A 13,334-nucleotide genomic window follows, 5' to 3' on the forward strand; every position below is an offset into this window, starting at 1 on the left:
TTAAGTCCTTTGAGTAGATACCTAGCAATGGTATTGCTGGGTCGTATGGCAATTCTATATTCAGCTTTTTGAGGAACCGCCAAACTGCCTTCCACACTGGTTGCACCCTTTGACATTCCCACCAACAGTGGATAAGTGTGCCTCTTTCTCCGCATCCTCTCCAGCACTTGTCATTTTCTGTTTTGTTGATAATGGCCATTCTGGTGGGTGTGAGATGATATCTCATTGTGGTTTTGATTTGCATTTCTCTAATGGCCAGGGACATTGAGCATCTCTTCATGTGCCTCTTGGCCATCCGTATTTCCTCTTCTGTGAGGTGTCTGTTCAAGTCTTTTTCCCATTTTGTAATTGGGTTGGCTGTCTTTTTGTTGTTGAGATGAACAATCTCTTTATAAATTCTGGATACTAGACCTTTATCTGATATATCATTTCCAAATATTGTCTCCCATTGTGAAGGCTGTCTTTCTACTTTCTTGATGAAGTTCTTTGATGCACAAAAGTGTTTAATTTTGAAGAGTTCCCATTTATTTATTTCCTTCTTCAGTGCTCTTGCTTTAGGTTTAAGGTCCATAAAACCGCCTCCAGTTGTAAGATCCATAAGATATCTCCCAACATTTTCCTCTAACTGTTTTATGGTCTTAGACCTAATGTTTAGATCTTTGATCCATTTTGAGTTAACTTTTGTATAGGGTGTGAGAGATAGGTCTTCTTTCATTCTTTTGCATATGGATATCCAGTTCTCTAGGCACCATTTATTGAAGAGACTGCTCTGTCCCAGGTGAGTTGGCTTGACTGCCTTATCAAAGATCAAATGTCCATAGATGAGAGGGTCTATATCTGAGCACTCTATTCGATTCCATTGGTCGATATATCTATCTTTATGCCAATACCATGCTGTTTTGACCACTGTGGCTTCATAATATGCCTTAAAGTCAGGCAGCGCGAGACCTCCAGCTTCGTTTTTTTTCCTCAAGATGTTTTTAGCAATTCGGGGCACCCTGCCCTTCCAGATAAATTTGCTTATTGGTTTTTCTATTTCTGAAAAATAAGTTGTTGGGATTTTGATTGGTATTGCATTGAATCTGTAAATCAATTTAGGTAGGATTGACATCTTAACTATATTTAGTCTTCCAATCCATGAACACGGTATGCCCTTCCATTTATTTAGGTCTTCTGTGATTTCTTTTAGCAGTTTTTTGTAGTTTTCTTTATATAGGTTTTTTGTCTCTTTAGTTAAATTTATTCCTAGGTATTTTATTCTTTTAGTTGCAATTGTAAATGGGATTCCTTTCTTGATTTCCCCCTCAGCTTGTTCATTACTAGTGTATAGAAATGCTACAGATTTTTGAATGTTGATCTTGTAACCTGCTACTTTGCTGTACTCATTTATTAGCTCTAGTAGTTTTGTTGTGGATTTTTCCGGGTTTTCGACGTATAGTATCATATCGTCTGCAAACAGTGATAGTTTTACTTCTTCCTTTCCAATTTTGATGCCTTGTATTTCTTTTTCTTGTCTAATTGCTCTGGCTAGAACCTCCAACACAATGTTGAATAATAGTGGTGATAGTGGACATCCTTGTCTTGTTCCTGATCTTAGGGGGAAAGTTTTCAATTTTTCCCCATTGAGGATGATATTAGCTGTGGGTTTTTCATATATTCCCTCTATCATTTTAAGGAAGTTCCCTTGTATTCCTATCTTTTGAAGTGTTTTCAACAGGAAAGGATGTTGAATCTTGTCGAATGCCTTCTCTGCATCAATTGAGATGATCATGTGATTTTTCTGCTTTGATTTGTTGATATGGTGTATTACATTAATTGATTTTCTTATGTTGAACCAGCCTTGCATACCTGGGATGAATCCTACTTGGTCATGATGTATAATTCTTTTAATGTGTTGTTGGATACGATTTGCTAGAATTTTATTGAGGATTTTTGCATCTGTATTCATTAGAGAGATTGGTCTGTAGTTTTCTTTTTTTGTAATATCTTTGCCTGGTTTTGGTATGAGGGTGATGTTGGCTTCATAGAATGAATTAGGTAGTTTTCCCTCCACTTCGATTTTTTTGAAGAGTTTGAAGAGAATTGGTACTAATTCTTTCTGGAACGTTTGGTAGAATTCACATGTGAAGCCATCTGGTCCTGGACTTTTCTTTTTAGGAAGCTTTTGAATGACTAATTCAATTTCTTTACTTGTGATTGGTTAGTTGAGGTCATCTATGTCTTCTTGAGTCAAAGTTGGTTGTTCATGTCTTTCCAGGAACCCGTCCATTTCCTCTAAATTGTTGTATTTATTAGCGTAAAGTTGTTCATAGTATCCTGTTATTACCTCCTTTATTTCTGTGAGGTCAGTAGTTATGTCTCCTCTTCCATTTCTGATCTTATTTATTTGCATCCTCTCTCTTCTTCTTTTTGTCAATCTTGCTAAGGGCCCATCAATCTTATTGATTTTCTCATAGAACCAACTTCTGGCCTTATTGATTTTCTGTATTGTTTTCATGTTTTCAATTTCATTTATTTGTGCTCTAATCTTTGTTATTTCTTTCCTTTTGCTTGCTTTGGGGTTAGCTTGCTGTTCTTTCTCCAGTTCTTCCAAATGGATAGTTAATTCCTGAATTTTTGCCTTTTCTTCTCTTCTGATATAGGCATTTAGAGCAATAAATTTCCCTCTTAGCACTGCCTTTGCTGCGTCCCATAAGTTTTGATATGTTGTGTTTTCATTTTCATTCGCCTCGAGGTATTTGCTAATTTCTCTTGCAATTTCTTCTTTGACCCAGTCGTTGTTTAGGAGTGTGTTGTTGAGCCTCCACGTATTTGTGAATTTTCTGGCACTCTGCCTATTATTGATTTCCAACATCATTCCTTTATGGTCTGAGAAAGTGTTGTGTAAGATTTCAATCTTTTTAAATTTGTTAAGACTTGCTTTGTGACCCAGCATATGGTCTATCTTTGAGAATGATCCATGAGCACTTGAGAAAAAGGTGTATCCTGCTGTTGTGGGATGTAATGTCCTATAAATGTCTATTAAGTCTAGTTCATTTATAGTAATATTCAGATTCTCTATTTCTTTGTTGATCCTCTGTCTAGATGTTCTGTCCCTTAATGAGAGTGGTGAGTTGAAGTCTCCAACTATTATGGTATATGAGTCTATTTCCCTTTTCAGTGTTTGCAGTATATTCCTCACGTATTTTGGGGCATTCTGATTTGGTGCGTAAATATTTATGATTGTTATGTCTTCTTGTTTAATTGTTCCTTTTATTAAATATAGTGTCCTTCTTTGTCTCTTTTAACTGTTTTACATTTGAAGTCTAATTTGTTGGATATTAGTATAGCCACTCCTGCTCTTTTCTGGTTGTTATTTGCATGAAATATCTTTTCCCAACCTTTCACTTTCAACCTATGTTTATCTTTGGGTCTAAGATGTGTTTCCTGTAGACAGCATATAGAAGGATCCTGTTTTTTAATCCATTCTGCCAATCTATGTCTTTTGATTGGGGAATTCAGTCCATTGACATTTAGTGTTATTACTGTTTGGATAATATTTTCCTCTAACATTTTGCCTTTTGTATTATATATATCATATCTGATTTTCCTTCTTTCTACACTCTTTTCCATATCTCTCTCTTCTGTCTTTTTGTATCTGACTCTAGTGCTCCCTTTAGTATTTCTTGCAGAGCTGGTCTCTTGGTCACAAATTCTTTCAGTGACTTTTTGTCTGAGAATGTTTTAATTTCTCCCTCATTTTTGAAGGATAATTTTGCTGGATATAGGAGTCTTGGTTGGCAGTTTTTCTCTTTTAGTATTTTAAATATATCATCCCACTGTCTTCTAGCTTCCATGGTTTCTGCTGAGAAATCTACACAAAGTCTTATTGGGTTTCCCTTGTATGTAATGGATTGTTTTTCTCTTGCTGCTTTCAAGATCTTCTCTTTCTCTTTGACCTCTGACATTCTAACTAGTAAGTGTCTTGGAGAACGCCTATTTGGGTCTAATCTCTTTGGGGTGCGCTGCACTTCTTGGATCTGTAATTTTAGGTCTTTCATAAGAGTTGGGAAATTTTCAGTGATAATTTCTTCCATTAGTTTTTCTCCTCCTTTTCCCTTCTCTTCTCCTTCTGGGACACCCACAACACGTATATTTGTGCGGTTCATATTGTCCTTGAGTTCCCTGATACCCTGTTCAAATTTTTCCATTCTTTTCCCTATAGTTTCTGTTTCTTTTTGGAATTCAGATGTTCCATCCTCCAAATCACTAATTCTATCTTCTGTCTCTTTAAATCTATCATTGTAGCTATCCATTATTTTTTCTATGTTTGCTACTTTATCCTTCACTTCCATAAGTTCTGCGATTTGTTTTTTCAGTTTTTCTATTTCTTCTTTATGTTCAGCCCATGTCCTCTTCATGTCCTCCCTCAATTTATCGATTTCATTTTTGAAGAGGTTTTCCATTTCTGTTCGTATATTCAGCATTAGTTGTCTCAGCTCTTGTGTCTCCTTTGAGCTATTGGTTTGTTCCTTTGACTGAGCCATATTCTCAATCTTTTGAGCGTGGACAGTTATCTTCTGCTGCTGGCGTCTGGGCATTTATTCAGATTTCTCTTGGTGTTGGACCCAGCAAGGTTGTAAGATTTTTCTGTGAAATCTCTGGGTTCTGTTTTTCTTATCCTGCCCAGTAGGTGGCGCTCGTGGCACACGTTTGTCTGCGGGTCCCACCAGTAAAAGGTGCTGTGGGACCTTAAACTTTGGAAAACTCTCGCCGTCCTGGGGGTTCGCTAGCCGAAGCGGCTTGAGCCGGCCCGGGGTCCGAACGCAGGGAGGGTGTCCGAATGCAGGGAGGGTTGCTGGTCGCCGCAGCCAGGGAAAGAGCCCGTCCGAATTTCCTAGTCGGCCCTGGGCAACAAGCGTGGCGGGAGGGCGCCAGCGGCAGCGGCCCGCCCGAGAGAGTGCACGTTCCCCGGGAGTCACGGGGTCACCGTTCTCCGCGGCCTGGGGGTTTCCGATCCAATTCTCTCAGTTGGTCCGGGGGCTGCGCGTGGTGTGGGCGCCAGTCGCCTTGGTTTCAGGGGACCACCTCTCCAATTCTCCCAGCCGGCCCGGGAAGGGGGAAGGGAGTAACTCTGGCCGCTTGCCACCCCGCCCGGTAAGGCCCGCGCGCCTCGGCGATCTCACCCAAGCTGCTTCTCTCAGCCAGCCAGCCGTTTCAGGATGGGGTACGCTGTCTTTTTTATCTCTGTTGTGGCTTTGGGCGCTTTCTGTATCGTTTCTACTCCCCTAGTAGGTGTCCTGGAGAAGAAACTGCCATGCTGGAGATCTGGGTTCAGTTCCTGGTGCCTGCGTGCACGTGGTCCAAGTACTCCAAAAAATAATTTTATAGTTGTAAAACTGAGTCTCTTCAGCCTAGTTTCGGAGTTAAAAATCTTACATTTTGTTAGCTCCCACTGGTACTTGAATGACTTTATACCTTTCCTTCTTGATTTGTGCCAACTTTTAAACTTTTTTCTCTTTACTCTAAATGCTACTGCTAAATGCACACAAATACAACCCTTTCAAAAATGTGTTAAATGACCTTTTTTATTTAAATAAAACTGTCTTGCCTTTTGACATTCAAATCTCTTTGCCATTCTCATACTTCTCTCAGTCACAGATTTTTCTCTTAGTATTCCTAAGACCCTGGATAATAAATTAATATCACATTATTTTAATCCATAAAATGGGTGTTATGATACTTATTTTACCTGAAAGGTTGCTGTGACATTCTACAAGAAAAAGAGTGAAAGTCCTTTAAAATATCTAAAATTCTGTTTTTTTAATAGGCCATATAAATATGATAGTTTGACTTCTGCTTCATGGTCCCTCACAGCTGTTACAGCCACCCTTTCAAATAATGACTTAAAATGACTAGTCTCAACTTAAAACCTTTAGCAAACATACAGACTATTACACCTGATAATATCAAAGCACTTATTTTATGCCAACTTCATTGGAAAAAATGTTTTCAATAAAGGAATCTGAAATAGTAATTTTTAAATTTATAGTTAAAATAATATCCGAGTCCTTAATTACTGACGAAAATATATTTTACCTTTCTTCCGATCTGGATTCCTGGAGTATCTGCATCCACAATAAATCCAGTAAAGGCTTTACTAGCAGGAGCTTTAGGATCCGGATCTGAACGAGCCAATAAAAAATACCTAATATACACACAGACACATGATGATGATGATGATGATGACAATGATGATGATGCTACTAACAGCAGAAGATAATATATGGTTATTACTATCTCAGTTAATTCAACAATCTGAATTACCATTATTCCATTGTAAAGATGGGGAAATTGTCCAAGTTACACACCTAGAGGTGGCAGGGATAGTATTCTAGACTCAGGATAGATACTTTGACTATCATGGTATTTAACTTTTTTTGGTAGTTTGAGTTGTAAGTAAAAAACCCCTTGTATCAAGGTAGTTCATATAAAAATAAAGTATGTACATATTGGAATTGGCATTTTTTCTCCCCTGCCCCAACTAGTTTTATCCTTCCAGGGACAAGCTATCTGGCAAAGAAGGTCCAACAGGGCAGCCTGTGGAAAGGAGTAATATGAGAAAGATACCTCTGTGTTTTAACTACTGTCTCCTTTAGGCAGCACAATCCATGTTTTTTGTTATAGCTGAATTACTATGAATTTTATAGGTCTGCCCTTCTAAATGATTTTCCCAGAAAGATATGAAATGAAAAATGAGGAAAAAAGTACAAAGTATTCAAACCACCATCTAACATATGTTTTTCATAGCCTGATACAAGAGAATTTTTTAAAATATATATCTGCTTAAACAACAAATTTTCTATCATTAAAACCAATAAATTAGCATTTCTCTATAGATTTACTTAATAACCATTTCTCTATAGATTTACTTAATAATAATTATAATGAATAGTAAAAAGTGATTTCTAGCTTCATACATTACCTATTTGCCATACCATATGAAGAGTTGTACCTTGTCAATTCTTAAAATTGCAAAAACTTCTAATTGCATACCAGATTTCTCTGAACTTGTTAAACCTTAATTATTTCTTCACTTTTTTCATCATTTGCTGATATTACGATAAATTGCTTAAATATAATGATACAGCACTCTGTAATACTGGATATTTAAGATACTTGAAAGGGATTCATGGATAGGACAACTGTATAAAGTAAAAAAATTTAGCTTCCTGGTAGGCTCATTCCCAAGTATGGTACTTTATGTGTCAGAAAACTGTACTGCAGACATACATATTGAATCAGAATTTTTGCAGATGAGAAGGCAGTTCATTATTCCAATCACTGGAAAAGTCTTTCCTCTAGGAAGTCTCTATTTTTATACATCTAGTGATAGGTCAATACATTATTTTCATTGGTAACTTAATATATATTGGGCAGCACTACTGTTGGAAGGTTTGTCCTTACATAAAATGAAATTCTGCATTTTTCTAACTTTCAACCATTAATAACAAACTGGCTTCCTGAAGCAACAGTTCACGTTTGCTTTACTTTCTATATATTATTATTTCAAAACTTTCAAGATTCTTCCAAAATAACCAAGGGTAATTCCTTTATTTCTCACAGTAATGTCTTCTAAGTTCCTCCAAATGCAGGACACATACCTGCTTCAGAATTTATTCCAGTCTGTTAAGGCATGTCTTAAAATGTGTTGTTGCCTAGAAGTGTTACCATTTTTTCTCATTTGATATGATATTTCTATTGAGCTTGAAATTACATTAGCTTTCATCATACTGTTGATTCCTATAGAACCTGTAGTTATTTACAAACTTTCCTCATGTTTTTTCCAAATAATATTATCAAATATGTCTTTCTTCAACATATAAAAATTTATATGAAGGATTTGATCCTTTGTTGAACTTCATATTATTTAGACCTTCTGGATGTTATTTATATAAAATTTTGTCTTCTTTAAACATAACCTGAGTTTTAAGTGTGCCTATGCTTATTGCTCAAAACCAGAGTGATGTACTATACCAGTGGTCTTCTGTTTGCTTCAGAGGCTTAGGGGGTTCCAATAAGTACTGATAAAGGAGTCTGCAAGTGGAGATACTCAGGCAAGTAGAAGGGGCTCTACCTTCCAAATCAGATTCAACCACAGTACAGTTTTTATTTTGTCAATTAAGCTTCTGACACCAATCAGAAGAAACAATTCAGGGGCTTATAAAAATAGTTTTTGAAAATCACTGAACTATTTATAATCTCTTACGTACCATCCAGATCCATGCAAAAGCTTACTTTAGTTGTGGTGGTTTAAAAATAACAGGAAGAACACCAGGAAAACCTTGAGTACAAATCTCTTAAGAAGCAAAGTACAAAGATGTTTTAAACAACATACCAATTAGCTTTTCCTCCATTGGTTATCCACATCTTCTGACCATTAATAATATACTCATCTCCTTTCTTTTCTGCCTTGGTTTTTATACCAGCAACATCAGAACCTGCTATAGGCTCTGTTACACAATACGCCTTGAAAATATGAAAATGAGAAAAAAAGTAAATGTGAATTATTAAATTATGAACATTTGGAACCAGGATTTTATTTTTCAAGTCAGTATTTCATAGCATTTTAAATTACCTAAAAATAAAATGTTTTAGAGAATCAAAATGTAAAACATTTGAAATATAAAAGCTACATATAGCATACCAATAAACTACATCAAAATTTAATATTAGATATTAAATTAGTTAGATATTAATATTAGATATCCTCAACCAAGTTAATTATATACAAAGCTTCATGTACTTATTCATTCAAACATTTATCAACTATCTACTATGTACCAGTTTATGAATTAGGAGATGGGAACAGGAGAGATGAAAGACACCCTATCTTCAAGACTTTTACAATGTAATGACAGAGATTTATGCTATAATGTAATCATATATCTAAATGTGAAAGACATACTGTGCCATTTTGAAAGCATTATGTACACCAGAAAAGTCATTATTTTAATCCTGAACTAATCTTGTGGGAGCAGCCTTTTTTTTTAATCCTGATTCAAGAATACAGGCTGGAAACTCTTGATTAGATTATCTACATGGAGGTGTGACACATCTAATTGAACTTCTGATCAGATGGAGATGTGATTCCACCCATTCCAGGTATGTCTTGATTAGTTTACCAGAATCCTTTAAAAGAGGGAACATTTTGAATAGAGAGAGAAATGACAGAAGCCTCAGAGCCAACAGAGAGCAGCTAAAAATGCTTGGAGAACAGTTGCTTCAGAACAGAGACATGGATGTTTGGAGAGGCTTAGAGCCCAGATGTCACCATGAGTTGTTAAGTGAGCTAGAACCTGGAGAGAGCCAAGGGAAGCAAAGAGATGAAAGCCAGCCCCAGAGAAGCAAAGTGAGAAATTCCTACATCGACATACTAAAAGTAATGGATCCCAGGAGCAAGGGAACAGCACATGCCAGCCACATGACTTCTCAGCTGATAGAGGTGTTCCAGACCAATTGACTTTCTTGAATAAAGGTAACCTCTTGTTGGTGCCTTAATTTGGACATTTTCACAGGCTTAGAACTGTAAACTTGTAACTTACTAAATTTGGACATTTTCACAGTCTTAGAACTGTAAACTTGTAACTTATTAAATTCCTCTTTTTAAATGCTGTTCCAGTTCTGGTATATTGCATTCTGGCAGTTTGCAAACTAACACACATACATGCTTGAAAAATCAGCTTAGGTGCAAGGTGTCAGGAAAAGCTTCCTAGAGTAGGTGATTCTTAAATTAAATATCAAAAAAGGAAAAGGATCCTTTCAGAAGAAAGGAACAGTTTCAGATGTATATTCCAGGAAAAAGTAGTACATGTACAATGATACTGAAATAAGAGGCAGGGTTACCCAGTATTTGCAATGCCGAAAGTACCAGAGTCCTGTAACATGTGTATGTAAGGAAATGAATCTGGGAAAAAAAGAGGGAACAAGATGACAATGAACTCTTTATATAATAGTAAACACTTAAAATTTTATCTGATAAAACCAGAGGAAGCTTCTTATCGCTCTAAAAAAAGAGGACTGACAAGATGCAATCAATCCAATAAAGGGAGTAGTGGGGGGCAGATGTAAGGTAGTTCAGTTAGTTCAAATTTATTGAGAGACAGGCTCTGTAGACACAAAGCTTAAAAGCAGAAATTCCTTCCCTCAAGGTACTTACAGCCCAAAGACTAACCTTAACAGTTAGTTTTAATTCAAAGTAGTAAGTATGCCAGTTTGATTATGCACCCTAGAAAAGCCGTGTTTTAATCCTGATCCATCTTGTGAGAGTGGCCTGTTTCTTTTAATCTTTATTCAGTGCTATATGTTGGAAACTTGATTAGACTATCTCCACAGAGATATGACTCACCCAATTGTGGGTATCAATCTTTGATGAGAGGAAGATGTGACTCCACCCATTCCAGGTGGGTTTTGATTAGTTTGCTAGAATTCTTTAAAAGAGGAAGCATTTTGGAAAGAGTCATGAAGCAGAGAGCCCTTGCAGCCAGAGACGTTTGGAGATGAAGAAGGAATATGCCCCTGGAGGAGCTTCATAAAATAAGAAGCCTGGAAAGAAAGCTAGCAGACATTGCCATGTTCACCATGTGCCTTTCCAGCTGAGAGAGAAACCCTGAACTTCATCGGACTTTCCTGAGTGAAGGTAACCTCTTGTTGGTCCACCTTAATTTGGACATTTTTATAGACTTATTTTAATTGGGACATTTTCATGGCCTTAGAACTGCAAATATGCAACTTAATAAATTGCCCCCTTTAAAAGCCATTCAATTTCTGGTATACACATTCTGGCAGCTAGCAAATTAGAGCATAAGGGTATATAGGAACATCAGAAATGATTACTAAGATTAATGTGGGGTGGGGTGGGTGATAATGAGTGGTAAGGCTGGTGGGCCAGCAAAGTTAAGACACAAAACTTATTGAAAGAGGTAAGCCTTGAAGATCAAATAAGAGTGCTCAGGCAGAGAGGAATGAAACAGTAACTGTAGGGGGCGTATACATCTGTTCAATAACGGAATGAATGTGAAACGGAAAAAGTCAAGAAAAGAGGCTAAAGAGGCAGGCAGGGACCTGATCATGGGTGCTGAAGTATATGACATGCTGAATAGATTACAATTTCATGCATTCAACAAAGTTTACTGAATACTTATTAAACTGTGCCATGGAATCCAAGGAAATCGGTGCATGGGTTTCAGGGGAATTTAGACTTCCCTAGTGTGTAAAAGTTGGAGAGTATATGCAATTTTCTGATAAACCCAGATTCTAAAATGTACTGAGAAACTAAAAAATATATTAAGGATCACTGCCATTGATGATACAGAGCCAATGAACATTTTTATAAATGCAGGAGTGTGATATGGTTAAATTTGCATTTCGGATATTATGAAAAAATAGAAAAGATGGATTTAAGGGCGAACAACAACACACTATTTTCCAGGTCTTACTCTAAGTGTTTGACTCATTTAATCCTCACAATAACCTCTATGACATGAGTACATATGCCCTATGAGGCACAGTGAGGTTAAATAATTTGCCCACCTTCAGACACTTATTAAATGGCAGAAGTACTGACAAAGGAAGTCTAGAGTTAGAGAGTAAATTAGGAGACGTTACAAAAGTATAGGAAGAAATAAAGAAAATACTAACTTAGACAAAGGCAAGCATAGGGGAAGGGGAGAAGGTAGAATTGATAGTTGTGGAGTAAAATTCACAGGACATGACTGACTGAATAGAACATTACAAGAGCTATATAGGATATTATGACTTTCAATTTTTTTAGTTTAGGTAATTTGAGATTAGGAATACCACAGAAGAGAAACAGTTCTAAAGAGAAGGGAGCAAATAATTTGGTTTATGAGACTGTGCTGGTTTAAAAGGATGTATGCCCCCTAGAAAAGCCATGTTTTAATCAAAATCCCATTTCATAGAGGTAGAATAATCCCTATTCAATACTGTATGTTTGAAACTGTAATCAGATCATCTCCCTAGATGACGTGATTTAGTCAAGAGTGGTTGTTAAACTGGATTAGGTAACAACATGTCCTGCCCATTTGGGTGGGTCTTGATTGGTTTACTGGAGTCCTATAAATGAGGAAACATTTTGGAGAATGGGAGATTCAAAGAGAGCTGAGGATGCTGCAGCACCACGAAGCAGAGAGTCCATGAGCCAGCAGACTCTGGAGAAGAAGAAAGAAAATGCCTCCTGGTTAGCTTCATGAAACCAGAAGCCAGGAGAGAAGAATCTAGCAGATGACGCTGTTTACCAGGTGTCCTTCCAGATGAGAGAGGAACCCTGACCATGTTCACTATGTTCCTTTCCAGATGAGAGAAACTCTGACTGTGCTCACCATATGCCCTTCCACTTAAGAGAGAAACCCTGAACTTCATCAAACCAAGGTATCTTTCCCTGGATGCCTTAGATTGGACATTTCTATAGATTTGCTTTAGGTGGGACATTTTCTCAGCCTTAGAACTGTAAACTAGCAACTTATTAAATTTCCCCTTTAAGAAGCATTCTGTTTCTGGTATATTACATAACAGCAGCTAGCAAACTAGAACAGAGACCTTTAGTTTAAAGCATTTAAACTAAATTTTAAAGAATATATTTAAAGAATAAATGTCTCATACACATGTGCATATAGCAAAGTAAAGCTCAGGGGATAAGTCAGGGCTGACACTGAAGAGTTGATACACTATTCAAAGAAATTTCAAGCTGAACAGAATACCAGATGGGCAAACTGATTGAGTAATATGTATCAAGAGTCAGTTTTTTGGTACTTCTGGGGAAAATGGTGGAGTAGGGAGCACCAGGACTCAGTCCTTCCACCAAAACAACCATTAAAGAAGCAGAAACTTCTGAAACAACTGTTTTGAATTTCCAAAGGCCAGAAGAACACTGTACATCATTCAAGGGAGAGGGGGATGAAGAAGATGTAAAGTTATGGCACAGAACTATAAAAGACTCTATCCGCACATCAGCTACCTGTACCCATCCAACATTGTTGCAGCAGTCCACCTTGGGGTTCAGTCCCTGGCTAACTGTTGGTGACAGGAAGGGATGTAAAAATCCTCTTCCCCAAGAATAAGGATGGGTATGGTTGAACACTAATGATGGCTTTTGATTAGCATATCTGGGTAGCTAGGGGCCCAGTTCTGATGGCAGCATTTGTTAAAAAAAAATAAAAGGGGTGGGGGGTGAAGGTGGTGGAGATTTAAAGATGCAATGCTTCCTCAGGACTGCTGGGGACAGCTAGCTGAAGGGCAGTATCTGCTGAGCAGGCAAAAAAAACCTCAGCTTTGAA

General features: G+C 37.2%; 1 protein-coding gene across 1 annotated transcript in view; it reads right to left on the reverse strand.

The window, feature by feature from the left end:
* Positions 1–13,334, reverse strand: part of ACADM (acyl-CoA dehydrogenase medium chain) — a 73,559-nt gene that overhangs the window by 30,719 nt on the left and 29,506 nt on the right. The window contains exons 7-8 of the mRNA XM_077120590.1: positions 8,378–8,508; positions 6,079–6,187 (exon numbers count right to left, since the gene is read on the reverse strand). Coding sequence (XP_076976705.1) covers positions 6,079–6,187; positions 8,378–8,508 — 240 coding nt within the window. The remainder of the gene's footprint in view (positions 1–6,078; positions 6,188–8,377; positions 8,509–13,334) is intronic.

The sequence above is a fragment of the Tamandua tetradactyla genome, chromosome 11 (genome assembly GCF_023851605.1).
Source record: "Tamandua tetradactyla isolate mTamTet1 chromosome 11, mTamTet1.pri, whole genome shotgun sequence".
Taxonomy (NCBI): Eukaryota; Metazoa; Chordata; class Mammalia; order Pilosa; family Myrmecophagidae; genus Tamandua; species Tamandua tetradactyla.